The 27,560-nt window shown below is 40.8% G+C and overlaps 3 protein-coding genes and 1 pseudogene across 13 annotated transcripts in view; 2 read left to right on the top strand and 2 right to left on the bottom strand.

The window, feature by feature from the left end:
- The window catches only part of LOC309840722 (uncharacterized protein C11orf16), a 94,067-nt gene that overhangs the window by 8,045 nt on the left and 58,462 nt on the right, over nucleotides 1-27,560 (top strand). For 5 of the 7 annotated variants that reach the window (XR_014298754.1, XR_014298755.1, XR_014298756.1 and 2 more), the window contains one exon: nucleotides 301-656. The exons of the other annotated variants lie outside the window; for them this stretch is intronic. Coding sequence is in view for 2 of the 5 variants with exons in the window: in XM_082683108.1 (XP_082539234.1) it covers nucleotides 301-333 (33 nt within the window). In the remaining 3 variants the exon portion in view is untranslated. Of the gene's footprint in view, nucleotides 1-300; nucleotides 657-27,560 lie in introns of those variants that run through there. 7 annotated transcript variants of the gene reach the window in all.
- AKIP1 (A-kinase interacting protein 1) lies at nucleotides 649-8,553 on the bottom strand. Of its 2 annotated transcripts, none has more exons than XM_082683133.1 (6): nucleotides 8,351-8,553; nucleotides 7,906-8,133; nucleotides 7,358-7,438; nucleotides 4,152-4,256; nucleotides 3,092-3,163; nucleotides 649-1,088 (listed from the first exon to the last, which is right to left on the bottom strand). In XM_082683133.1, exons 2-6 carry the CDS (start codon nucleotides 8,125-8,127, stop codon nucleotides 948-950), a joined length of 621 nt encoding a protein of 206 aa, XP_082539259.1. In that variant the 5' UTR covers nucleotides 8,128-8,133; nucleotides 8,351-8,553; the 3' UTR covers nucleotides 649-947. The 2 variants fall into 2 exon arrangements, with proteins under 2 accessions (XP_082539259.1, XP_082539258.1); XM_082683132.1 differs by having other exon boundaries at nucleotides 8,384-8,479.
- DENND2B (DENN domain containing 2B) overlaps nucleotides 8,543-27,560 on the top strand; it is a 173,187-nt gene continuing 154,169 nt past the window's right edge. Inside the window, exons 1-2 of one of the 3 annotated variants that reach the window (XM_082683040.1) lie at nucleotides 8,543-8,764; nucleotides 11,959-12,029. The gene's annotated coding sequence lies outside the window, so the exon portion shown is untranslated. Of the gene's footprint in view, nucleotides 8,765-11,958; nucleotides 12,030-27,560 lie in introns of those variants that run through there. The other 2 variants (XM_082683042.1, XM_082683047.1) reach the window with 2 other exon arrangements.
- LOC309840735 (small ribosomal subunit protein eS24 pseudogene) lies at nucleotides 10,678-11,151 on the bottom strand (annotated as a pseudogene). Its single transcript has one exon. The product of its transcript is annotated as a small ribosomal subunit protein eS24 pseudogene (transcript).

Below are 27,560 nucleotides of genomic sequence, written 5' to 3'. Positions count from 1 at the left end.
TAGGTCTGCCTGACTAGGACCTGGTCCATCCATGGGAGTCTGTTCCTCACTAAGAACACTAACACAGCCCTACTTAAAACTTGGTTTTCATCATATAAAACTCTGGCGTTTATCCTGAGGGAAGACTTGTCACGTTCAGAATGAGATGAACTACCAGGCAACCAAACTGGCCGATGCAGCCCTGCTGCTGGCCTGGTAGCTTTGAGTTCAGGGCACATCACAGACTTTAAAATCAGCGACTTTTGAGCTTTAAAATTACAGTCCGCATCAGATTCTCAGGATTTTTTTCTCTTCTTCCAGGAAGGTAAAAGAGCAGTGGTGATAACTACCTGAGGAGGTGCTGCTAAGTGGCCACCAAGTCCTCCTGTGAGGGCTGGGGGCAGAGCGCAGGCCACACGTGACTGGCCCAGAAGCAGTGGTGTCCTCATGCACTAGATGTGGCCGCAGATGAGTGGCGCAAAGGCACGTGCGGGGCGGTGGTGGTGGGGTGCTTGGGGGACCTGCTCAAGAGCGCCTCTTCCGCAGACGCACCAGGACATGGCTTTGGGCAAATGTGTCCACAGCCTCTCTGCCGCCTTCTCATAAACCTACAGCTGTCCATGAGCGACCCTGTTTCACCTCTTCATGCCAATAAAAAGGAACTCTTCATTTCCAAATCGCTCCCTTTATTATCATAATTAACCATCTGGAAAGTAAGCAGTTAAAAACTATTCAGATAGCATCATTACATTATGACTTTCAGCAGAAAGTGGGGAAGGGGGGCACTTCTAGACATTCAAATTAAAATAGGCACTGAAAGAGACAAACTCCAGGTCCCAGGAAGGCTGACCCTCTACAGTTCAGCCTTGAAAGCAGGATCACTGTGTAAATATGAAAAGATTCATACAGTGACTTTATTCTTCTTGTTACTTAAAAAAAAGGTGATGTGATAGCCATGATGGTCCACATCATACGGGGAAGACCAAGTCCACACTCTGTCCCGAGTCAACTGCTACCACCTGAGTCTTGGTTAAGTCATTTGTACCCACAGTGACAGAATAGGTCCCTGGATATACTTCTATGTAGAGGTCTTTAGAGGTGTTCTCAGCCTGCAAGGAAAAACAGGTATTAGCTTTTGAGAGACTGTAGGTCACAACGCTACCAGGCCACCTTTGTGTGCCAGCGGTGAAGTGGGATGAAGCCCTGGGCTGGGAGGTCCTGCTTTCAAGGCTCAGTCTGGCCACACAATAGGAATGCCAGGTAAGTCTCAGCCTCCCCTTGTGCTTGTTTCCTTATTTCTAAAGCTGTGGTAATACCTACATCACAAATAAGTATGTACATGAAAACACTTGGCAAGTGTCAGAATGCTATATGAACATGAAGGGTCAAAAAGGGGACCCACCTAACCATGGTAGAAAGAGAATTAGGTAGAAGGAAAGGCGAATGGTCATTGCTTTGGCGCGCAAAAGTGGCATTTGTTAGTACAGATCAGAGGTAACAAAGCACCATGGAATAATGAGAATTTTTCTTTTTAACTGCACTTGGTTTGCTAAATTCATGATGAGGAAGATGAAATATTCTTTTCTGCAAAAGCTGAGCACACGTGTGGATTCCAAGTCGTCATGCAGCAAGTCAGCTGCCTGGCCAAAGCTCTCCCCTGGAGGACTGGTTCTCCTATAGCTATAGTACAAAACACTGAAAGCTAGAGTTAATGGAGAGATTTGTGTTGGAAGCAGTGCTGAGCACAGACTGTCTTCCACAGAGAGACTTGACCCATGGCTGGGAAGTGGGCAGAACTGTAGGCAGAGGAGGGGGTCTCAGTTCAAATGGCAGACAGCAAAGTTGCAAACCAGAAAAGAGCTCGTAATTCAGAGCCAAAGTTGCTATCCCACAGCTGGGAAACCCCCACCCCTCCTGCCCTACCCACCATGGGCTTCCTCCATGCTCAGAAGGAGCCACAGGCAGCTGCTGTCCTCTCTGCCACCACACCCAGAGGGACAACAACAAATTACTGGCCAGCAAACTCCACCAGGAGGAATAAATGGTAATATTTACACTTTTATGAAACTTCCTCCCCACCCTCCACCTTGCATAGATTTAGAGCCAACTTTTCCAAAGCCATTTTACATTCTATCCTTTCATATCCAGTTATTGCAAATTTGGTGGTCTTATCATTCAACTGACATGAATGTAAATGACTACGCCACAACTATTTGTTGGTCTTCAACTATGTAAGTACACAAAAGTCGATTTCAGAAAGTACAGCCATATTAGAATTGCAGAAAGCCAGGAGTATTTCATTTGTCTGCATAAAAGGTAACATGGGGGATGAGACTGACATCTTGATCCCCAAACCACGAGTATCAGGAAGATTAGCATTACCAAAATCCAGCAAGTATGGGAGGCATCTTAATCTGACTTATATTTGTACAAGAAGCAGAACATTCTTAGTTGTTACTAACTCCAGTATATTCTGAGTCCCGGCTAGTCGTGCACTGTATACAAACAAAGATTAAGCAAACTATTCCAGCAACATGCTGGTGTTCCTTTCCTCCAAATTCCAGCCCTTCCAAGTTCCAAAAAATTCCGTGGGTTCATGAACTAATGAGTACTTCCTTAAACTAAAAACGAAAAACTCATCACTGTGTTTTTAACAGAGAACATTTGTGGAAAATAAGGACAAATCCCTTCAAATGTTCTGGAACTCGATCTAACCAAATTTCTATGTTTCAGAATTTCAGCAATGGTTTTCACTTTGTAAGCAGGAGGGTCAGGCCCCTCCTGCTGCTTGAACAGATGGTGGAATTCCAGCAGGACCCAGTGCCAGCCCAGCTGAGCCGGAGGAACTGCAACAGGAATACTTCACATTCTTTCCAACCACAACTATGAGTTCAGGCACAAAAAGTATCCCTTAAGCTTCAAGTGAAGGAAGGATAATGAGAAAACATAATTTTCCAATGAATCCAAATGCTATACTCTCTCCTCAAGAATGAAACATCCCAACTTAGAAATACTATGGATCTGGGACAAAGGACCCTATAACTGGCTCAACTGGTTCATGCAATGGCACTGGTGGTGAAGCCCAGAACAACAAGCAGAGATCTCTACTCACAGGCTGGGACGCCGCCAGAGCACACCCTGACACGTGAGAGATGCCTCCAAGACCGAGGGAGGTGTCTTTTCTCTGAAGAGACAAGCAGAAACATTGATTAGTGCCCAGACTTTGACTTTTGGATTGTAAAGAGAAACTTTCTTAGTTTATTAGGAACTAATAATTGTTCTGTCGGATTCTTCTAACTTGTCTCCTAAATCGTTAAAAGACTTCTAGTGAATTCTGTGAGGTATTTGTAGTCAAATGTTTACTGTGATTACTTTTTGTATTTCCATGGGATTTGGAGTCAGACCTGAATTTGAATCCTATCTCCTGATTTACTGAAAAGGGCAGATGAAGTTCTCTAAGCCTTAGTTTTCTAGTCTACAACATGGGGTTACTAGATTGGAGATTTGAGTGCAAGAGTGACTGACACTCAAGAGGCTCTCAGAAAATAGAATTATCTTCTGTGCTTCTCCCAGGAGTCCAGGTACTAGCAGGGAAAGGCAGAATTTCCTCTAGAGGCACCAACTTACATTTCATAGGAAGGAATGGGAGGGATAGGAATGACTCTTGCCCACATGTAACCCCCTTAGGGTCAGGCCAGAAAAGAAACCCAGGCTTTGGGCTTTGGCATTGTTCCACACGTCCCAGGCCAGGGAAAGAGGAGGGAACTTCCAGTGTGCATCCAGTCCTCACTCACATCCCTGGGGTCACTATCCCATCCTTTCCCTAAATCCACAGGCCGGAGAAGTCAAGAATCCAACTTGTGGATTAGACACTGAACATAAGTTTGCTTTCTTTGAGTATAACTAGGGGATGTTTAAAAAGAAAAAAACAAAACAATATAACATGCCTACTCTCTTCAAAAACAACAATGAATTCCTAGTGCATCATTTCAATAAATAGAATCTTGGGCTTCCCCGGAACATGTTGTAAAAGACAGGTAAGTTTGTAGTGAGAGGCCTGTAATTATTCATTACTAATTAATAGCTTATTTCCTAATGTTCTAGGAAAATAATTCTTTAAAAGAGAGGGAAGGGGAGCTCAGGACACAGCACAGAGTGCTGAGGATACGTACGTGACTGTTCCCCCTGTCCCAGCAGCAGGGCAGCTTGGACTTCCCTCTGTGATAACGAGAGACGTGGGCTGCCCCTCCTTCCTCCAGCACAGATGAATAGTAGCTCTACATAAGTAATGTGGAAGATTTCAGGTAAGCAAACAGTCTGGTCAAATTAAAAAACAAAAAAACAAAAAAAACAAAACAAAACAAAAAACTTCCATGGGCAAGGATGTGGAGAAAGGGGAACTCTCCCACACTGTCAGTGGGAATGCAAGCTGGTGCAGCCACTCTGGAAAACAGGATGGAGGTTCCTCAAAAAGTTGAAAATAGAGCTACCCTATGACCCAGCAATTGTACTACTGGGTATTTACCCCAGAGATACAAATGTAGTGATCCAAAGGGGCCCCCTTGAGGACCCCAGAAATGTCCACAATAGCCAAATTATGGAAAGAGCCTAAATGTCCTTTGTCTGATGAATGGATAAAGAAGATGTGGTGTATATATATACAATGGAATACTATGCAGCTATCAAAAAATGAAATCTTGCCATTTGCAAAGATGTGAATGGAACTAGAGGGTATTATGTTAAGTGAAATAAGTCAATCAGAGAAAGACAATTATCATATGATTTCACTGATATGAAGAATTTGAGAAACAAGACAGAATCATAGGGGAAAGGAGGGAAAAAATGAAACAAGATAAAACCAGAGAGGGCGACAAACCGTAAGAGACTCTTAATCTCAGGAAACAAACTGAGGGTTTCTGGAGGGAAGGAGACTGGAAGAAACGGAGTGGCTGGGTGATGGACATTAGGGAGGGTATGTGCTACAGTGATTGCTGTGAATTATGTAAGACTGATGAATCACAGACCTGTATCCATGAAACAAATAATACATTATATGTTAATTAAAAAACAAAACAAAACTCCATGACTTGGGGTAAGTATGATTAAGGAGGGAGGCAACATAGCAAAGAACAGGAATTACCTGTTCCCTTAACAGGCCTCTGAAGTCATCTGAAGCAAATCTGAGCCCCTGTGAAGTGGCTGCGGAGACTGCATCTGGCATGACTTTGCTGCCATCTGCTGCCTTTGTAGGGCAAGAACTCTGGCCAGCTATGGTTGGGCAGAACCAGGCTCTCTGCCAGGTTAAATAATTTTCACGTCTTTGCCCCAATGTCAAAGACATACGCCCTTTCAACTCCTCTCATCACAAGTTCTGATGAACTGTTCCATGGTTATTGTCTGAGTCTCAGACAATGACAAGGGAAGAGGGGTGCATCTCCTTGAGATTTAGAAATACAACAGGAAGTGTAACAGAAACTCAATAGCTATGCAACCGTTCTCTCCATGTGGAGGGGAGAAAGAGATCTCTAACTTAAGGAGAATACTCCAAAGGATCAGAAAGCAGTTACATTTTTTCTTGTCTACTTCCTTCCTCCCCTTCTAAGTTAACCTTAGACTTGCCCCTGATTATGACTAATGATGAGGACATCACAAGTCTGCTTGTTTTGAACATAGTGTACGAACAGTGTTTAAGGCATGAGACCAAAAGAATGGGAAGCTGGGGGAAGTACTTCAGGATATAGGTCTAATAATGTACTTTGGGGACTGCTTCAAAATTGTAAAGGCAAACTCAGAACACTGTACCTAATTCTATCACTAGAAAGCCCAAGGGTTCTGAGTCTCCCTTCCAGAGTGGAACCTGAAGTATGGACTGAAATTCAAAATGAAGAACACACCAATTTGCTGAACCTCAGACGAAGACTTTTGTTATTCCTTTTAGTGAACCATGAACCAAAATGTTTCAGTTGCTCTCTTCACAAAAGAGCTGAAGTTACGGATTTTTCTAAAAGCATTTAGCAGAATAACATAAAAATATTCTCTGGACCATCTCACTTATGGGAATTCTGTTCTTGAAGTTATAGGTACTTTACAAAAGATGTAAAGAGATTAGAGATTTTTTGAAATCTTAATATATGAAATTGAAGAGGACAAGGGGACGCCTGGGTGTCTCAGTCAAGCGTCTGCCTTCGGCTCAGGTCATGATTCCAGGGCCCTGGGATAGAGCCCCACATCTGGCTCCCTGCTCAGTGGAGAGTCTGCTTCTCCCTCTGCCTCTGCCTGCTGCTTTGCCTACTTGTGCTCTCTCTCAATCTCTCTAATGAATAAATAAAATCTTTAAAAAAAAAATGGAAAGCAGGACAGAAACAAGGTGTTCTCTTCCTTCTCCCTTACAGACCAGCATCCTTATAACCACAAGAGAATCTCATCATGTTAAGGCTGAAAGAGACCAGAACCTGCTGTAACTCCCAAACAACAGAGTACCTTTCATGCAGGGGACCTCCCTGGATGCAGGCTGGCCTGCCTTTCCCCTTCCCTCAAAGTACGTAAAGATGAGCCTAACATGTGGGCTTTTGTACACCCACTTCAATGAATGGTACCAAAAATCTCACTCAAGTCCCTAATGCTATAGTTTATGACAGTTTTCTGGTATTCATCTCTCAGTGAAACCAAAGAAACAGATCTAAAGGTTGGAAAGCACTTCAGAGATCCTCATTTTATGACAGGGAAGATAGGCTGAGTGGGACTAACTGGCCCAGGGCATTATAGCCACTAAGTGGCAGAACAAGGGTCTGATTCCTGGGAGGCTGCTCCTGCCATTAAGCCACAGCACTTCTGATGAGGGCACTGCATCTGTTCCACAGGACCACTTTTGTGGCCAGCAAGTGATACAAACTCATAGAGACAAACTTAAAAACGACATTACCGGGGACTTGAAACAGAAGTTAAATTCTAGTGAAGGGATTTTGTTTCAATAAATTTTGAAAACCAGAAAGGCTCAATTATAGTTTAGAAAGATCTTACTTATGTTTTTTAACTTTAGTTCAAAGTTTAAAAAATCCCTAATATCTGTTTGAAATTCCGCAAACAAACTCCCCCACCCCCCAACTAGTCTGAAAAAATAGGGCGGACAGAGACCTTTTGTGGCTTGTTCACTGCTATATCCTCAATAATACCTACAGAGTTAGATGTTCAATAAGTACCTGTTGAATAAATTCTAACTTAGATTTATCACCTGGTTTAAATCCCTCTTTATAACCTAACCATGAAAGTGGGATAGGATAAACGGGTAGTCTCCAGATTCTCCTTACATTCCTCAAACATCCACTTTGTGGTCCATCTGCAGGTGGACCGGGGTATGCTTTGGCTTACACCAACTTACCCCGCACTGACTTGAAGTATAGTCCATGAATTCTGCCATTGTTCTGAAGGAAGCACTAAGGGTTGGTTGTCTGTCTTCTCTCTATTTGAATAAATGGCAGATCACAGGTGAGATTTGGTATTCCCTGCTGTAGAATGAAGTCATTTGGGGCATAGCATCATTTTTACTTTTTGAAAGGCCTCTGCAAATTTAAGTCAAGAAGAAAGATCTTACTGGGAAAGAATTCCACTCTAAAAGGAACAAGGCACGCAGTTTATCCAGGACAAAGAAAGGCTTGCTAGCTTTCCTGTAATATCGGATGGTAGCATGTAAGAACTTTAAAAAAAAAAAAGTAACCAGCCAGGGCCGGGCATCAGCGGTACCGTAAACTACCCAATTAGAATCTGTCAAATGTCAAGAGTTTTCAAAAGACTTTTCTGTTCACTGCCCCGTTACTTTACAGCTTCCGCCAAGGGCTGGATCCCGTGCGTGGGCTCTACGTGCCCTGGTGGCCCCGACCCGCTACCGCGGTGCGAACGAATGGGCTCGTCCCCTAACACAGCCCTCACCTCTCCCGGGAGAAAGCGCTGGGGGCCGGCTGCCGGCCGTCTTTCTCGGTAGGGCCGCTCCCGGGACGTGGCCCCCACCGCACTTTTGGGAAGCTCCCGCGAATGCCAGTCCACCGCCCTCCTCTTGGCCCGCTCCAGCACTTCTCGACCCAGCCTAGCCGTGCGCTGCAGGGCACGTCGGTCCACCCCGTTCAGCGCCGCGGCCGCCAAACAGTTCTCCATGTCACCCTGCGCGGGCACATACACACAAACACCGGCGGGTCAGCGGGCCGCCGCGAAACTGCTCCAGCTGTGGGTCGGAGCCTTAGCCTTGACCTCCCCGGCTCCCACAGCCCCCGGCTCTGCCCCTAACGCTCTCTCCACCCGACACCCGGTCGGGGGCGAGCGGGTGCGCACAGAGTCCCTCCATTTCCGTCTCCCCCTCCCCTCGGTGGCGACCCCTCACCCGCCCGCTTCTCTAGGCGCATGCGCTCAGCACTGTGTCGGATAGAGGAAGAGCTGGGCCTAGAGCACCCGGCGCCGGCGCAGCAGGCCATCGGCGGGGGGCGGGGCCTATGGCCAGCGCCGGCTACGCCTTCTTTCAGCGACCCTGCCGCGGCCCCTGCGTGCCGGTTGCCTGGCTAACTGCCTGGCGCAGGGGCGGAGTCTGGCGGCGTGCGGGGCGTGGAGGCCGGAGTGTATCCTGCGGCGGGGGCCTCCCGTCTGCTCCATCCGAAAAGCCGGTGGGCTGTGGCCTTACCCTTCGAGGTGGTCTCCAACACCAAACATAGTGGACCCGGTGTAAAGTCAGGTGGTCTCCTTCAGGCCTAAGAAATTGTGGGGAATTAGACACCTGCCTCTAAGCGACTCTTTCCGTCTGGTCTGTTATCTTGGGATATCGCTATTGTAAAAAACGCTTTTGTTTGAGGAGATGAGTAGGAGAGGCCAAAGAGTGCAGCTGCCCAGGTGGCGCTTGGAGAAGAGTTTGGGCAGCTGGCAGTGGGACTCCCTCCGCCCGGATGGCAGCTGTTCAGGGCCAAGAGGGGCGCCCCGTAATCCCCTCACGAAAGCTTCCGCACTCCTCGAGTGGGAAATACGGACTCCCATTTTTGGAAGCCTCTTCTTTGGGGGGCGGGGTGGGCAGAGGGTTTGAACCCACCTTTCAAGAATAGTTGCACCACATTTAAATAAGCTGAGCCTTGTTACCTTGCACTCCACTCCACTCCACTCCTCCACACTTCTTTGTTATTTGATAGACCGTAGAGCCCAAGTGAGTCTGCTACACCACACTGCGTTCAGTAAAGTATTGATCTTTGGGAGGAACTCCTTTAAGGAACACTGTTCAGTGGGAGTCACTTGAAGGTGATGAAGTCCCAGAACTTGCTTTGTCCTCAGCCAGCCTCCTGCTCCCTCATCAAAGGGACACAAGGAAATCTTCAGTGCCAAGCGAGTCTCCCCAGCAGATGGCTTGATCAGCAGTTCTGGGCTACCAGGATACTATGGCAGTCTCCGTCTACACTGTCGCTCATTTCCTGCTCTCCTCTCACCTAAAGAAATTGAGTAAAAGTCTTCATTATCATCGGGATATTTTTCATTGTAGTATAAAAGTATTCTACATAATACTGTTTATCAAAAGCCTCCTTCAGAACATAGTGGTTAGGCAAGCAGGGTCCCGAATATCCAGTCTGGAGAGCTGAGTTTGAATTCAGACTCCGCCACCTTTTTGCTCTGTGATTCTGGGTGAACGAGTTACTTAACTTCTTCAAATCTCATTTTTCCTCTTGTCGTTACTCAGGGATACCAAGAGTACCAATCTCCTGGACTGTGAGCTTCTTAAGAGTGGGGGGGGGGGCATATCAGTTTTGTTTACTGAGTTTAAGACGCATCTATTATTTCATCTGTCAAAGAAGCTGCTAAAAATAGCTATTGAATGCAGTGAATTAGAAATTGGATTTTGTGTAAGGATTTTGTGAGAGAATACCTTGAAAATGCTTTGCACAATGCCTTGCAAAGAGAAAGTGCTCCACAGATTTAGCTAGCATTATAATGTTCCAAGCACTGTCGTTGGATTTGTGGAGAATAAAAAGTGAATCAGGCTAAAGCAGAATAAAAAAGAGAAAATGATGCACATAAAATCTGTAATGCTAGGAACTAAATAGTAAGATTTTGTTCATAAGCAGTTGCTTTAAGATTGATAAAAAGTGTTACGAAGCTTAGAGGAGAAAGAGATATTCGTTTGGGGGTTCAAGAAAGGCTTTCTAGAGAAGGAGGCATTTGAGCAAAGTCTTGAAGTATGGCCAGGAATTAATAAGAGAAGATATATTTAAAATACCTGTTAATTGCTTTTATAATTTAACTGTTTTTATAACGGTTGAGGTTGAGACAGTTTGTTTTTCTTTTATTATTTGTGGTTTTCAAAATCCTGGGCTCCATAACTTAGCCAGGTCTGTGTAACCCTGAACAGATTAACTGTTCTCTACCTCAGTTTTGTCATCTTTAAAATGGGAATAATAATAGTATATTCCTCGTTGGGAGGATCAAATAAATTAATACAAATAAAGTGCTTTGAATCGATCTTGACACATAGTAAATGCTCAATAAATACTAGCTGATATTATTATCCTTTTTTAAAAAAATATTTTATTTATTTATTTGACAGACAGAGATCACAAGTAGGCAGAGAGGCAGGCAGAGAGAGAGAGGAGAAAGCAGGCTCCCCGAAGAGCAGTGGGGCTCGATCCCAGGACCCTGGGATCATGACCTGAGCCGAAGGCAGAGGCTTTTTTTTCCACATTAACATTCTTAGTATATTAATCCTCTCATAAAAAATCTGCACAATCACCACAGATAAAGCCACTGCAGCGTCTTTACTCCTTCTGTTGTCCAATCTCCAGCTCACTTTTTACCAGCACCAACATTGGCTTTCGCAGACCCCCTGACTTTCTTCATTCTGTTCTTGCATTCTTTTTGCTGTTTTCTTGAGGTCTTTTTCTTCTCATACAGACCATGTCTTGCAAGTCTATGTTTGGGTTCATTTTTCTTTGCATAATCCAAGGAATCATAAATCATGCCAAAGCCAGTTGTCTTGCCACCACCAAAATGGGTTCTGAATCCAAATACAAATATGACATCTGGTGTGGTCTTATACATTTTGGCTAGTTTTTCCCGAATTTCTGTCTTAGGTACTGTTGCCTTTCCAGGATGAAGGACATCAATAACCATTTGTTTGCACTGAAGTAGTTGGTTGGTCATGAACTTCCTGATCTGGATAGTTAGTTACTGTGTTGTTCATGATGGTGGCTGAGAGGAGCAGCCGGAGAGGAAAAGAGCCAAAGGCAGAGGCTTTAACGCATTGAGCCACCCAGGTGCCCCACTAATACTATTATCTTATTCAGACTTCAGCCTTGTCTCCCACTATGGTCTCCCTTACCTGATACTATGTCCATACCTCATGTCACTTGGGTGACATCTTCCCCAGGAATCTATTATTACCTTCCATCCTGAATTCCATTCCAGTTGAAGCATTACTTTATTTTTGTCAAGTCAACTTTTTGAAATCTGCTATTTCAGGTGCAACCTGTTTCCATGTCTTTTTTTTTTTTTTTTATGTTGAGGTACTTATCTCAATGTGATTTAAATTATATGTAGTTATGTTTCATTTCCCCCCAACAGCTTATGAACTCCTTGAAGGTTGAAATTGTTCCTAATTTTCCCTAAATAACAAGGGCTTATTAAGCAGTAGGTGTTCAATAAACATGTGTTGAATTTACTGACTTAATTTTTTATTTAAATAGATCCCTGTTAGGCTGGGTAAGAGTTGGTTTCTTCAAAAAAAAAAAAAGTCTACCTACATACTTTAATGAATATAATGAACATTCAGTTATAACAACTTTCCCAGAATCTAACATTTAGAAATATATGAGAAAGAAGATGCTTGGAATGAAATAAAACCTAAAGACTGACATGAAATTAAATCTTTGCATTTATTTTTATATTTATACACTTTTTTTTAAATAATTTCAAGGTTTGAACCATAAACCACAGAGTGAGAGAATCCTTTTTCTCTTTTTTAAGATTCGATGGGAATGATGATGAAACATGACCTACCACCCCACCCTTTGTGAATCAAACACAGCCCAAGCCAGGTACTTCTTCAAATGGTTTTTGTTTTGTTTTTGGAAAGAGAGAAAGAGAGAGAGAGAGAGAGAGAATAAGACTGAAGAGAATAAGACTGAAGAAGGAGGAGAGGCTCTGCACTCAGCACCGAACCTGATATGGGACTCAGTCTCACGACCCTGATATGACCTGAGCCAAAATCAAGAATCCAGTGGTTAACTGAACTACCCAAGTGCCTCTAAGCCAGGCACTTCTTAAAGCTACCAGTGAGACTTGGAAATGGAACAGCAAATAGAGGGAGGGCATATGATCAGAAATGTATCTGATCATCAATGGAAAAAGGAACTATTGGTGTAAGTCTTCCATGATTTCTCTTTTCATGAGGGTAGATACATTAAAAAGAACACATAGACATTATCTAGGTTGTATTTTGGGGAATAGATGGGTTGGAGGACATCTTTATTCCTGAAATCTGAGGAAAGAGATTGATACTGTATTTGGGACTTCTTGAGGAGAAAAAAACAAGTTTAGTGACCAGCAAATGTAAATTATGTTTCTCTACATGAAGAGGCAAAAAAGGGTTAAACGCCTATGATGTAAAAGTGGGTATCATGCCAGAGTTAGACAATGATTTATACTGTACATACCAGAGAATGTATAAATCATTTTATTTGACAGGTGGTATTTTTATTTCTTCAGCAGACTTAGGGAGCTTTAGAATCATTACAGCTTTGTAAAGTAGTATTATAGACTGAGTCATTAGATCATTCATTCTGCCTGATTACATCAACTCATTGGGTTTTGGGGGAATGAAAGAAACTCATTATCAAAATTGTCATCTTGATTATATGGATTAAAGAGAATGGATCAAAGTTCTGAGAATTAGCTTTCACAGCCTGTTAAAAATTTGGAAGTTAAAAAATTGATTGCAGAGCAGGAATGATTAGGGAAAAGTTTTGTCATTTTAAAAAACTATCAGAGATTAAAGGAATGGTAATTTTGGTAGATACAAATAGTTGGAATCTATGTGGAGTTTTTAAAAAAGACTTTTTTGAAGTATAATTTATGTTACATTATAGTCACCTGTTTTAAGGGTACAGCTCAATAAATTTTAATAAATTTGTAGAATTTTGCAAACATCACCACAATCCAGTTTTAGAACATTTTCATTAACTGAAAAAGATTCCTGTGCCTACCATATGTAGTTAGTCTCAGCTCTTGCCTCTAGACCCAGGCAACCACTCTTCTGCTTGCTGTTTTTATGAATTTGCCTTTTCTAAGGAGTTTGGATAAATGAATCATGCAATATGGGAATTTTTTTGTCTGGCATGCACTTAGCATAATATTTTTGAGGCTCATCCATGTTGTAGCAGGTATCAGTAATTTACTCTTGTGTATGACTGAATAATATTCCATTATATGAATATACTACTTTTGTTTATCTATTCACTAGTTGATTCATTTTCATTGTTTCCACTTGGGGACTATAACAAATAGTGCTGCGAAGAAAGATTGGGTACAAGGGCTTGTGTGGATAGAGGTTTTAATTTCTCTTGGGGCGATATTTAGGAGTGGCATTGCTGAGTGGAATGGTAAATTTATGTTTAATATTTTAAGAAACTGCCAAACTGTTTTCCAAAGTGGCTATACCATTTTACATTTCCATAAGTGAGGTACGAAGGTTCTGGTTTTCTACATCCTCCTAAATACTTGTTATCATTTGATTATAGTCATTCTAGTGGGTATGAAGTACTATCTCACTGTGATTTTAATTTGCATTTCCATAATGATTATTGATATTGAGCACATTTTCTTGTAGTTTTAGCCATTCCTATTCCTATTCTTTTGTGAAATGTCTGTTCAAATCTTTTGCCCATTTTTATTTTACTTTATTTTCTAAAGATTACATTTATTTATTTGACAGAGAGATCACAAGTAGGCAGAGAGGCAGGCAGAGAGAGAGGAGGGGAAGCAGGCTCCCCGCTGAGCAGAGAGCCCGATGCGGGGCTCAGTCCCAGAACCCTGAGATCCTGACCTGAGCCGAAGGCAGAGGCTTTAACCCACTGAGCCACCCAGGTGCCTCGTCATTTGCCCATTTTTAAATTGGCTTCCTTTTTTTTTATTGAGTTATAATGATGAGTTCTTGTTCTGACCAAGAATTCTTTATCACCTGTGTGATGTATAAGAATTTTCTCCCAGTCTGTGTCATGTCTTTCATTGCCTTAATGGTTTTTTTTGAAACACAAACATCTTAACTATTGATGAAGTCCATTTACTTAATTTTTTTCTTCTATGGATTGTGCTTTCAGTAGCTAGGAAATCTTTGCCTAACTCAAGTTTACGTAAGTGGTTCGCCAAATGATCTGTGTACAGGTTGGGGAACACCTCATCAAGCCTGCTACGATTTTTATTTTCTGTTGTGTGCAAGACCTCGCATTCCAGCATTGCATACCTAGGACCCATACATAACTTCCAGACCACCCAGGATACATGCGTGAGAGCTTATCAAGGTCCACTATGATGAGCTTGTTTCCTGGATCCCATCGTTAAATTTATGGCTGGTCTGTTGCTTGCTGCAACCAATACTATAGTCTCAGCCAGCTGTGATGTTGAGTTTTCCCGATTGTTTACCATTTGTTTTCTAAGGTCACTTGTTTCCGACAATACCCTGGATACCAAATCAAGTCATTGCCTCCAGGTGCAGAACTGTTGGTCTTCATGGCTTGTCCTGTCTTAACAAAACTACTGTGTTGGCGCTGGGGTCAGGGATAGGGAATGGGAATAGTCTCTGATGTCTCAGATCCCCACTTTCCTCACAGAAGTTCAGCAGTTTTATTATTTATTTATAAAATAAGTGCTTTTCAATCTGTTGTACACCTCTGGTCAATTTCTGCCCCCCCCCAATTGCTGATATGCTTATTTTGACTATTTTTTTTGTAGTTTTATTGTTGCTTTGGACAGATGATTCATGCCAATCTCCTTACTCCATCATTCTGAAATTGTCTGTTATGTACAGTTTTAATGTCTTAAAAACTGATACAATATATCTTGACAGATGCAACAGCTTTTTAAAAATATTTAGATCTTTCTGTTTCTTTCCAATGTTATATCCTTCCTACCCTTTCTTTTTTTTTTTTTTTTTAAGATTTTTATTTATTTACTTGACAGACCGAGATCACAAGTAGGCAGAGAGGCAGGCAGAGATAGAGGAGGAAGCAGGCTCCCCGCAGAGCGGAGAGCCCGATGCGGGGCTCGATCCCAGGACCCCGGGACCACGACCTGAGCCGAAGGCAGAGGCTTTAACCCACTGAGCCACCCAGGCGCCCCCCTTCCTACCCTTTCAAAATGCAATTCTTTTTTTTTTTTTTTAAGATTTTATTTATTTATTTGTCAGAGAGAGAGAGAGAGCGAGCACAGGCAGAGTGGTAGGCAGAGTCAGAGGGAGAAGCAGGCTCCCTGCGGAGCAAGGAGCTTGATGCGGGACCCGATCCCAGGACGCCGGGATCATGACCTGAGCCGAAGGCAGCTGCCCAACCAACTGAGCCACCCAGGCGTCCCACAAAATGCAAATCTTGATGCTCTTAAATTTACTTTTATATGTTCTCTTAGGATGAAATTTATTATTTCTGTCAGTATTCCTTTATTCATTCAGCTGTCATGCATTAAGTCTTTGTTCTGTATTGATGTTGGGATGTATTTCCATTTCAGGAAGCTCTCACAATTGAGTAGGAAGCCACATTTTCAGGGTTAGAATTATAACAGTTTTAGAGTAAACTTTAGTTATATTCCTTGGCCTATGGTAAGTTTACCTAATTATAATTACAGGTGTATCCTATTAGAAATACATTTAAAATTTTAAGAGATAATAGGGTAATTGTATTATTTAAAATAAGCGCTTTACATTCAAATATTTGTATCCTTCATTCAGTTTTGTGACTTTTTTTCCCCGTCATACACCATCCTCTTCACATTGTGGAGAGAACATAAAATGGTCTACACACAAAGTTTCTATATATTTTTTTTCCCTATGGAGCCCAATAGTAAGTAAGGCAAAAAAGTCCTATTTGGAAAGGAGGGAGCAGGTTGGGGGGATATTGGAAATTGTGTGTAATGGCATTAGAATGTGAAGAAGGACCCCAAAGTTGAGGCTTGACACAAGGCAGAAGATCTTTCTAGCTAATAGTAGGTGTTCTGAGTCAACAGCTAGAACCTCATCATCCTTTTTGTAGTTTAAGAAAATAAAAGTCAGGTGAGGTCAAGGGATGATTTTAGTAAATACTGTAGTTGGATTTGGGGGTCCATTATCTGATGCATAGCATGGACAGAGGAAATGTGCTTGAAAATATTTCACACTAATTGGTTTTAGATGTGGTCCTCTGACTAATGTAATCTTTGACTTAATTTTTTGTAAAGATTTTATTTATTTATTTGACAGAGATCACAAGTAGGCAGAGAGGCAGGCAGAGAGGGAGGAGGAAGCAGGCTCCCCGCAGAGCAGAGAGCCCGATGTGGGGCTCGATCCCAGGACCCTGGGATTACTACCTGAGCCGAAGGCAGAGGCTTTAATCCACTGAGCCACCCAGGTGCCCATTTGACTTAATTTTTATACTAACATCTCATTTTATAAGTCCTAGCTTGGTCTCAATGCTAGCACTTAGAAAATGAGATGTTAAAATGAAAATTAACATAATGGATACGAAATAATTTTGAAAAACACTTTGCTATATAAATGCAAGAAAATGGGTTGCCAGGGTGACTCAGTGGGTTAGACCTCTGCCTTCGGCTCAGGTCATGATCATGGGGTCCTGGGATTGAGCCCCGCATCAGGCTCCCTGCATAGCAGGGAGCCTGCTTCCCCCTCTCTCTCTGCCTGCCTCTGCCTACTTGTGATCTCTCTCTGTGTCAAATAAATAAATGAAATCTTTAAAAAAAATGCAAGAAAATATCATCATATAATACAAAAATATTAAGAGCTACTGCTTTCTTTTTTTTATTTTATTTTTTTAAGGTTTTATTTATTTATTTATGGAGAGAGAGAGGCAGAGGCAGAGGGAGAAGCAGGCTCCCCAAGAAGCAGGGACCCTGATGTAGGTAGAACTCGATCCCAGGATGCCAGGAAGAGCTAGTGCTAAATGAAAATGTCTCATAAGATAAAGCTTCCCCAAATTCATAATGAAAATTAATGGAAAGATAAGGTTTAATATATCACAAATTTCAGCAAGCATGTATTGAGTCTATGATTGCTAAACAGTGAGGTTCATGTATGTTAAAAGTGAAGGACAGATCACTTAATTGACATAGATCCTATAGGTACCACAATTTAAAAATCCTTTTCTTATTGTGTTTATGATGCTAGTTTAAACTCAGTACATTTGCTCTGTAAGAATCTAAAAGAGAAGATTTTTCCTAAAAAAGATGATGGTGTGTTTATCTAGGCCCTCCAAAAGCATTTCCTGCCAGGCAGTTGACATGTAGCCTTGGCTCAATTTCAGAAAACTATTTGCTTCTGTTTACCCTTCCAGATACAGCATCTCCTAGGAATTGAGATGAGGAATCTCCTTTAACTCTTTTAAATTTTTGAAGCATACTTTATAAATAACACTTTAGAGTCTACTCTTTGTATTCGCACAATGAAAATCCTTGTGTCTTTAAATTCTTAAAAAAAATGCATCTGCTTTAGTAATTCACTAGTAGAGACATCAAAGCCTTAAAGTGAGTTAATCCAATGTAATTAGAATATTCTTTTCCCATAAGATTAATAATGGGATAATTTTTAACCTTTTTAAAATCCCTCTTCATTAAGAAACAGAACCCATTATTGAGTTTCTTTGAAAGAGTATGCTCTACTTCATTTACTTATAATATTTTTCTTTTTCTTTTCATATAACATTACAGAAATATTTGGGGAAGTGAGGTAGATATTATATTTTAAAAATATAGTTGGGGGGGGTGCCTGGGTGGCTCAGTGGGTTAAAGCCTCTGCCTTCGGCTCAGGTCAGGATCTCAGGGTCCTGGGATCGAGCCCCACATCAGGCTCTCTGCTCAGCAGGGAGCCTGCTTCCGCCTCTCTCTTTGCCTGCCTCTGCCTACTTGCGATCTCTGTCTGTTAAATAAATAAATAAATAAATAATCTTTAAAAAATATATATGTATATAATTGGGGCCTGGGTGGCTCAGTTGGTTAAGCATCTATTTTCAGCTCAGGTCATGATCCCAGGTTTCTCTCCCTCTGCCCCTCTCCCTGCTTATAGCCTCTCTCTCTCTGTCAAATAAATAAATAAAAACTAAAAAATTAATTACTCAAAATTTTTATTCTTTTTAGGAAGTCAATTTGTTTTTTAATATTTTAAATGTTTTTAATACTTACTACATAGTTAGGAATACAGGAACATATTATAGCTTTATTGTGATCCCAGAATGCATGTTATTTCAATTAAGTATAAATGTATCTTTGAGGGAATATGATGGCAAATGTATTAATTTAAAGGTGAGAAATTTGAGATACAGAAAGATATAATAACTTGAGATACCTACTATAGTTACATGTGAGCAAATTTAGGTCCTCTTGTTCTGATCCAAAATCAGAACAAGGCCATGGATCAGAACAAGATGACTTCTGAATGGCAAGGATTAGAGCAAGCAACACATCAGAGACAGAGAGTACAGGAGACTGGCATGCAAACACCAATGGGATGGATAGATCGAGAACGATAAGCTCATGTCCAAAGTTTGGAGTCTCAAATTCAAGGTCTGCCATTAGAATCTGTCCCCTTGATACTCTGGACAACACAGGTCTCTCATTCCCTACCCTCCCTTTCTCTCTGTAATTCACAAGGTTTCAGACATAGTTGGAAGACATGGTCCTGCTTTTACACAACTGATACTGAAGGCTTATGTGCTGAGATGAATGGTCGCCTGCATTAAGGGAATAAAGAGTTAACAGAGTCCAGCATCCAGAGGGTTCTGTCTTAGAGGCTGGAGTTATAAGGGCAAAATGATTCAGCAAAGCTAGGGTCACCACTGTATCATGCACAAAGAATTATCTTGGTCTTGTGAATTGGTGACGTTGGTCCCTTCCATGACTTCTTATCTCTGTCTTGAAACGATGTTGGCTCCCAGACTGCCTGGCCCAGTAACAATCTGATTACTGACCGATGGCCTCAGCCCTATTCTGTGGATCTACACCACCTTAATTGTTAGGACTTCCAGCTATGTATTCCAGAGGAAGTAAAGAATAGGAAATCCAAAGTTGGGTGAAACAAGCAGAATGACTGAGACAATCCTCTCAGTTAGTCAGGAACTAGTATTACTGTCCTCTTAGAGACAGAGCTCATCTGCACCTCTCCTGCACTGCCTGTCACAGAGTAAGTAGGTCTGTAACAAATATTGGTTGAAGACTGAATCATTGCAGGGGTCTGCCAGTGATGAAAGTAACTTAATGGGAGAGGGAGTAACTCCTGACATAGGCACAGAGCCTGAGTGCAGCTTTCAGATGTAAGAAAGATGAAACTGTTTTACTGTGTAGGGATGTCCTAGAAATAAACAAAGGCACAAAGAATTATTGAACTGGGTGGTTCAGTGGATTAAGACCCTGCCTTCAGTACAGTTCATGATCCCAAGGTCCTGGGATCGAGCCCTCACTAGGCTCTATGCTCAGCAGGGAGCCTGCTTTCCCCTCTCTCTGCCTGCCTCTCTGCCTACTTGTAATCTCTCTCTTTCTCTCTCTGTCAAATAAATAAATAAAATCTTAAAAAAAAAGAATTATTGACATGTCCTAGGCTATAGAGACATCTAGGGTTATTTAGAAATTAACTAAGTGTCTTTGTTCTTAGATTTATGCTATGCATACTAAATAAATGGTTTGTAAAGATTCTAAACAGTGCTTAGGCCAGCTAAAAAAATTTTTTTTTAATTAATGTAAAGTTTGAGTAAGTGAAATTTTGAAGATGATGGAATCTAATTGATAACTTCCTTACTCTTTAACCTGTAGATAATCTCCCTTTTAAAAGTGTTCATTATAGTAGTGATTATGCAGAGAAGAAGCCTGTGATGAAAATGTGGTATAAAATTGTGTTCTTTGTTCAGCAAGTTAAAACAAGCTGGTCTGTAAGCAATTATTATCTTCATCAAAATTCCTAGCTCTAATGTTTTGGCTTCATTGGCCCAGCACGTATGCCTTCTCAAACAATTGGATGGATTTAAAACACTTATGAGATGTTTGTGCTTATATCTTAACATAGCATCAGTTCAACAGGAAAAAGAAAAAAAAATGTAAGATTTGGCATTAGGGCATAGTTTTAAAAAGAAAATCAAACCAAAACTAAAGTAAACAAAAAGCCCATAACAGTGCTTAAATCCCTGTATACGAATGAACATTCTTTATTCAGCCTTTTAATACCCTCAGGTAGCTGTGCAGTAGTTAGTGTTCAGGAGTGTCTTTCTGTTCCTCACTCATTAATCATTTAACATTTCTGAAAAAAATTACCAGAGAGTTGGCTACCCATTACTAACATTTTTATATGGGTGATATATTTTTTAAAAAATCTCTTTTTTTGCTTTTTTTGGTTATTTTAACTGATTTTTTTTAAGATTTTATTTATTTATTTGACAGATCACAAGTAGGCAGAGAGGCAGGCAGAGAGAGAGGAGGAAGCAGGCTCTCCGCAGAGCAGAGAGCCTGATGCAGGGCTCGATCCCCGACCCTGGGATCGACCTGAGCCGAAGGCAGAGAGGCCCGACCCACTGAGCCACCCAGGTGCCCCTTATTTTTGGTTATTTTCAACAGCAACAACAGGGCACCTGGGTGGCTCAGTGGATTAAGCTGCTGCCTTCAGCTCGGGTCATGATCTCAGGGTCCTGGGATCGGGAGTCCCACATTGGGCTCTCTGCTCAGCAGGGTGCCTGTTTCCTCCTCTCTCTCTCTCTCTCTGCCTTCCTCTCTGCCTACTTGTGATCTCTATCTGTCAAATAAATAAATAAAACAAATAAACAGCAACAACAAATATATTCTGTATTCTAAGGAAACTGTTCAGGTGCCTGCTTGGGTAAGCAGATGATTCAAAAGTGAATTAGCTTTTTAAATTATGAATTTGCATATGTGTAAGTGACTAAGAAGAATGTACCTTTGGATAAGATTGGGAGTGTTTGGTTAAAAAGTAATCATCTTTTAAGATTAAAAATGTCCCCAGGTGCATTTTTAAGTTTATGTAATTTTTTCTAGTGGGTTAGGTTTCTCATTACATTCTTTATTTACTTAGCTAATGATTACACAGTCAAATATTAATACCGTATATTCTTTTGAAATTACTGTAGGGGCTCCTGGGTGGCTCAGTTGGTTAAGTGTCCAATTCTTGGTTTCAGCTGAGGTCAGAATCTCAGGAATAAGCCCTGGTAGAGCTCTGTTCTCAGCGGGGAGTCTAGTTGCCCTTCTCCCTTCCCCTCTGCCTTTCCATCCCACTCCTTCTGCACTTGTGCACTCACTCTCCCTCTCTAAAATAAATAAAATATTTTTAAAAATCCATAAATTACTGTATTGCAATAGCTATTTATTGCGTACCTGCCATTTACTAGATGTTGAAGATGGATATACCTTTAAGGGCTGCACATTCTAGCAGAATCAACAGATTGGAGCATGGTGAACAGTACTTGTGAACAGGTGTTATGGGCTGTGAACTGTGCCTGGTGTAAAGAGAGGGAGTAATTCATTTTGCCTAGGGGTAGGAGAAGGCTTTGCTGAAGAGGTGACCTTCAAATTGGGCTTATCAAAAGTGTTAGCTTTCTTGACATTTTTGCAGAATGACAAGTTATTAATGAGTTAGAGCATAGACTGCCTGAAGCCAGTGTTAAGATGTAGAGTTTGATAGAAGAGTTTGAAGGAAAAAAATGTGAAATTTCCAATCAGGTAGAAGAAAAAGACAATGAGATGAACAATTAAGAGATCAGTCTAGGAGGTCCAAGAGTTGCTGTGGAAGGCAAGAAAAGAATCTAAATCACTAAGAATAAGTAAAAAGGACAGTTGGGTATTAGTCAGTATTGGGAGGAGGTTTTTAGTGAAGCCTGTCAATTTCTTTTGCACCTTTCAGTAGGGTTTCAGAAATGGCAAAGTTACTTTTTGTCATTCAACTTCAATGCTCTTTGTTTATCAGAGATCATTTTTTCCTGAGATGCTCCGAAAATTTGTTTTTGCAAAACTGAATTTTGGTTGGCAAAAGATCTGTTTCTTCACAGTTATCAGAATCTGCATGCTAGGGGCCCCTGGGTGGGTCAGTTAGTTAAGCATCTGCCTTCAGCTCAGGTCATGACCTCAGGGTCCTGGGATTGAGCCCCATGTCGGGTTCCCTGTTCCATAGGGAGTCTGCTTCTTCTGCTGCTGCTGCCTCACCCTCTGGCTCATGTTCTCTCTCTCTCTCTCAAATAAGTAAGTAAAATCTTAAAAAAAGAAAAAAAAATCTGTATGCTGGAAAGTTGAGGCTCTTAATAAATCACAATTGGTAGTAAATCACACACACACACACACACGAAGTTTAGAGTGACAGTTTCCAATGTATCTGTAACCCAGACTTTCTGAGCACTTAAATACTGGCTCTTTAAGTCTTGATGACTTGAAAGTTGGTTGATGAGTTAGATACCCAGTGAGGAGGAGGGAACTACAGACAGGATGGAATGCTAGTTTATCCTGCAAGAAAAGAAAAAAAAGGAGAGTAAGATGGATGTAAGTGCTGGAAAGAGCTTGGCCTTCCAGTCCTTTGACTATAATACGTCAGCCATGTTTCCCAGCCTATCAGAGATGCTGGGGTATGCTATCAGCTAGTGATAGAGTAGACACATATGAAATGTCACCCTCATCTAACTGGTGTTTACATTTTCAAAGTCATAACCATGACTATACAAATGTTAGTGTGAGTAACCTTTTCATAACTATTTTAACAGAAACTCCCTAAACTATTTGTCAAGAAAATAGTTATTCTATTATCCTGTTTATTTGAATCCACTAAGCATGTAACATTGGTCATCCCTGAATTAGTAGACATCTTCCCCTTGACTCTAACCTGTAGTCTAGAATCTCCCATAGAACTTTTTATAGTTCTAAGTGTCCAGACCCTACCTCTGGAGATTCTGAATCAGAATCTCTATGGAGATACCTTGGACTACAGCATTCCATTTTTACAAACTCCTCAGATGATTTTTCCCCCTGAGAACACATATTTTATTCTTTAGAAATATAAAAAAATTGGGAGATGACTACAGTTCTCAGGCAATTTCTAATGAACTCCAAGGCTGAAGACCATCTTTGTTTCTAACTTACTCTGCACACTACCTCCAGAATTTTTTCCTCAAATCACATCGTGGGGGTACCTGGGTGATTCAGTCAGTTAAGCATCTGCCTTTGGCTCGAGGTACTGGGATTGGGTTCCTTCTTCAGTGGGGAGTCAGTTTCTCCCTCTGCCCCCCACCCCCGCTCATGCTCTCTCTCATACTCTCTCTCATGCTCTCTCTCTCAAAATGAATAAATAAAATCTTTTTTTATAAAGATTTTATTTATTTATTTGTCAGAGAGAGAAAGAGAGCACAGGCAGGCAGAGTGGTAGCAGAGGCAGAGGGAGAAGCAGGCTCCCTGCTGAGCAAGGAGCCAGATGTGGGACTCGATCCCAGGATGCTGGGATCATGACCTGAGCCGAAGGCAGCTGCCCAACCGAGCCACCCAGGCATCCCGAATAAATAAAATCTTAAAAAAAAAAAGAAATGCACATCATGTTACTCATTTCCTCAAAAACACTGCCCTTCAGAATAAGATTCAAATTTCTTCATATTGCTTTCCTGGCCTTCCTAGATCTGATCCTGTCAAAGGGCATTTAGCTTATGCTGCAGTAACAACCTCCTGGCTTAAGACAATAAAAGTCTATTTCCTACTCCTGCAACATGTCCAGCATGGATCAATAGGGAGGCACTAGTTTATTCAGTGACCCATTCTGCCCCATGACTTTGGAGCTTTGTGGTTAGAGAAGAGAGATATGCACATCTCTTCTTCCTCTTCTCTTTCTCTCTCTCTTTTTTAAGGTAAGCTCCACATCCAGCGTGGGGCTTGAACTCAGGACCCCAAGAGCAGGAGTTGCATGCTGAACCAGCCAGGTGCCCCTCTCACTCATTCTTAAGTACTTTGACCTGGAAGTGGAATGTGTCATTTCTGCTCACAATCTATAGCCTTGCCTAACTGCAGGGTGAGTGGAATATATAAACGTCTGGGGACTGGGAAGAGTATTAGTAAGCATTTGTTGTATCTACCACAGACCCCATACCTACATATTTTTTTAAAAGTTGAAGAGGACTTCATACAACTTCATATAAACCATTTAGAAATGTATGGTTCAGTGGCATTAATTACGTTCACGATGTTGTGCAACCATTACTTCTGTCTAGTTCCAAAACATCTTCATCATCCCCAAAGGAGACCCCTTACCCATTTTCCCTCCCTCCATCCCCTGGCAACCACTAATCTTTTTGTCTCTAGGGATTTACCTATTTTGGATAGTACATATAAATGGAATCATGAGATACGTGGCCTTTTGTGTTTGGCGTCTTTCACTTGTATAATGTTTTCCAAGTTCATCCATATTGTAGAATGTATCAGTACTTCATTCCTTTTTGTGGCCAAATATTTCATTATATGAATATACTACATTTTGTCTATCAGTTTGTCTGTTGATGGACACTTGGGTTGTTTTTACCTTTTGGTTATTGTGAATAGTGCTATGAAAATTCATGTACAAAATTATTTATTTGGACACCTATTTTCAATCCGTGTAGTGTATATCTAGGACTGGAATTGTAGGGTCATAGAGTAATTCTATGTTTAACTTTTTGAGGAACTGCCAAACTGTTTTTCACCTGATTTGCCTTCTTAGCCTCTGTTACTCCAGTTAAATGAGGAGCAGCCATTGTTCTTAAAGTTAGTATTTTACAGCTCAGGGTATTTCTTTGGTTTTGAATCATCTCCCCCTTTTTTCTATTTTTTTGAAATAGAAATTGTAACAGTTTTTTAAGGTTCAGTTCTAACCTTCCTTCCATCAGTTCTTGGAAAGAAACTCTTATTACTTCTCAAATTCCTGTGTTTCCTCCTCTTTATCTCTTTTATACCACATATTTTATTCTGACTAGTTGTTTATATATAACTTCCTCACTAGATTTTAGATATGCTTATATGACTTACTCTTTTATTCTACATGATGTCAAAAACAGTTCTTTGCAGATGTTTAGTAAAGGTTGAGTGAATAAAGATACAAATAAATAGCTATTGCCTTTTTTTTCTCATTTGCTATGGGTTCTTTTTTTTTGGAAGTAATCTGGAAAATAAATGGAAGGTATCACATTCTCAAAATTTTTATTTCAGGGATGCTTTCTGGACAAAATTCAGTGAACTTAGTTAAAAAGGTAAATCATTCTTTTTTTTTTTTTAAAGATTTTAAAGATTAAAAAAAATTTTTTTTAAAGATTTTGTTTATTTATTTGCTTGTGTGAGGGAGAACACAAGAGCAGGGAGAAGCAGGCTCCCCGCTGAGCAGGGAGCCCAATGTGGGGCTCTATCCCATGCTGAAGGAAGATGCTTAACCCAAGCACCCCAAAGGTAAATCATTCTTTAATCTAAGGATATTTGATTAGATCTAAAACTGATACCACTGGAACAAAGATCGAGAACTAGTGTTTCAAATCAGTAAAGTTTTAGACTTTAATTTCTCCCAATCAAAAATTATCTTCAAGTCCCTGAGAGAAGGAAAAAGGACCATTCAGCAAGAGATACGAATGAGGAGACCTTCTAGCCTTCTGAGCCTTGTCTTGTTCCTGTCCATCTGAATAGCAGCCGACATCTCATCTTATTCTTTATTCTCTCCCAGGTACAGCCTATCCAGTATCATCAGCCTTGCTATCTTAATATTTGCTTTAAATAAATAATAAATAGTCTGGCATTTGGAATAAAACCCCAAACAGTATTACAGAGCAAAACATAAATGGACCTAGGTCAGACTGAATCTTTTTGTAAACTGGTTATAGGAAAAGAAACTTGATCTTATTTATTATATCTCTCATGCACTTAGGAGAGGAAGAGTGAAAGACACTGCATGGTATTCAGGCAAGGAAACAGATTCTACTATGAGCAAGGGGGTAAAAAAATTTACCCCCTTTAAAAAAAATAAATTGTTTTGAGAGGGAGAGAGAAAAAAAGAATAAAAAACTAATAACATATTGTAGCTTTATGTTAAAATCCAAATTATAACACTTAAAAAAGTAATAATCATTGAAATCCAAATGAGATTTACCATCTTGACAAAAATAACATTTATCTTAAAACATATGGTTCTTGAGATCTTTATTAATAACCTTGTAATTTATGTTCTTTATGTTAATTATTCCTCTCAGGAGTACTAAGTTACTTTTCCCCTTTAAATTCTCTATAGATACAGATAAAATCTTTCTTTTATTCCAAAAGAAAACTTTCAGGTTTTGAGAGAAAAGTATCTACCATCTTTTCACTCCCAGTCTGTTAATACAGTAACAGAAGGAACTATTTCATTGGAGGGTTTGTTTAAGAAAAACATAAAAATAAGGAAGTTATTTACAAACAGATGTGGCATTTTATAACCACATCTGCATGTTAACCAACATTGCTTGCTGAAGCTATTTTGTAGTCTGGAATTGTGCATAGTAATACTCATAAGCAAACTGAAGGTTGCAATTCTGCTAATCCTACCAGTGGACTAGAGTAGAGCATGAAACCTTAGTCTTGCTCTGGAACAGTGATTCTTATCTTTTTTGAGATTGCTAATCTCTTTGATAATCTGTTATCAGTTATGGACCTCTCCTCCCAAAAATGCATTATGCACATATAAGTAATTTTGCATTCCCTTTGAATATCTCTGGAAGAATATACAAGAAACTCAGTGATTGCTTAAAGAGAGGGCAATGGGAGGACAAGAGGGGGAAGGAAGGAAGGAAGGAAGGAAGACTTCTCTATATATCCTTTTTTTAAAAAAAAGATTTTATTTATTGAGAGTGAGCACAAGCGTGGCGGGGGTGGGGGGACAGAGGCAGAGGGAGAGGGAGAAGTAGACTCCCTGCTGAGCAAGGACCCTGATGTGGGACTTGATCCCATCATGACCTGAACTGAAGGCAGACACTTAACCAACTGAGCCACCCAGGCACCCTCTATATATTCTTTTATACTGTTTTCAAGTTTTCAGCCAGGTATATATCTTACATATATATGTATTTCTTAAAAAATATTTTATTTATTTATTTGACATAGAGAGATCACAAGTAGGCAGAGCAGCAGGCAGAGAGAGAGGAGGAAGCAGGCTTCCCACTGAGCAGGAAGCCCGATGTGGGGCTCAGTCCTAGGACCCTGAGATCATGACCTGAACCAAAGGCAGAGGCTCAACCCACTGAGCCACCCAGGTGCCCTATATGTATATGTTTTAATCTGTGTTTTTTAAAGTCACAATGTCAAAAATTTTTGCACACAATTTTGGGTTCTGTGCTTCTTATCTCCTACAATTTAAAAACTCAGTA

Source organism: Mustela nivalis (genome assembly GCF_964662115.1).
Source record: "Mustela nivalis genome assembly, chromosome: 9".
Taxonomy (NCBI): domain Eukaryota; kingdom Metazoa; phylum Chordata; class Mammalia; order Carnivora; family Mustelidae; genus Mustela; species Mustela nivalis.
This window is presented reverse-complemented; position numbering and strand designations above follow the sequence as displayed.

Bases quoted from the DNA above. Each gene is read 5' to 3' on its own strand.
- AKIP1 (XM_082683133.1), bottom strand. From the start codon at position 8,127: ATGGAGAACTGTTTGGCGGCCGCGGCGCTGAACGGGGTGGACCGACGT. The intron at 7,439-7,905 runs GTGAGGGCTGTG...TTATTCAAATAG, and splicing joins AGCGCTTTCTCCCGGGAGAG to AGAGAAGACAGACAACCAAC. The intron at 1,089-3,091 runs GTGAGTAGAGAT...TTTTCCTTGCAG, and splicing joins CTCTGGCGGCGTCCCAGCCT to GCTGAGAACACCTCTAAAGA.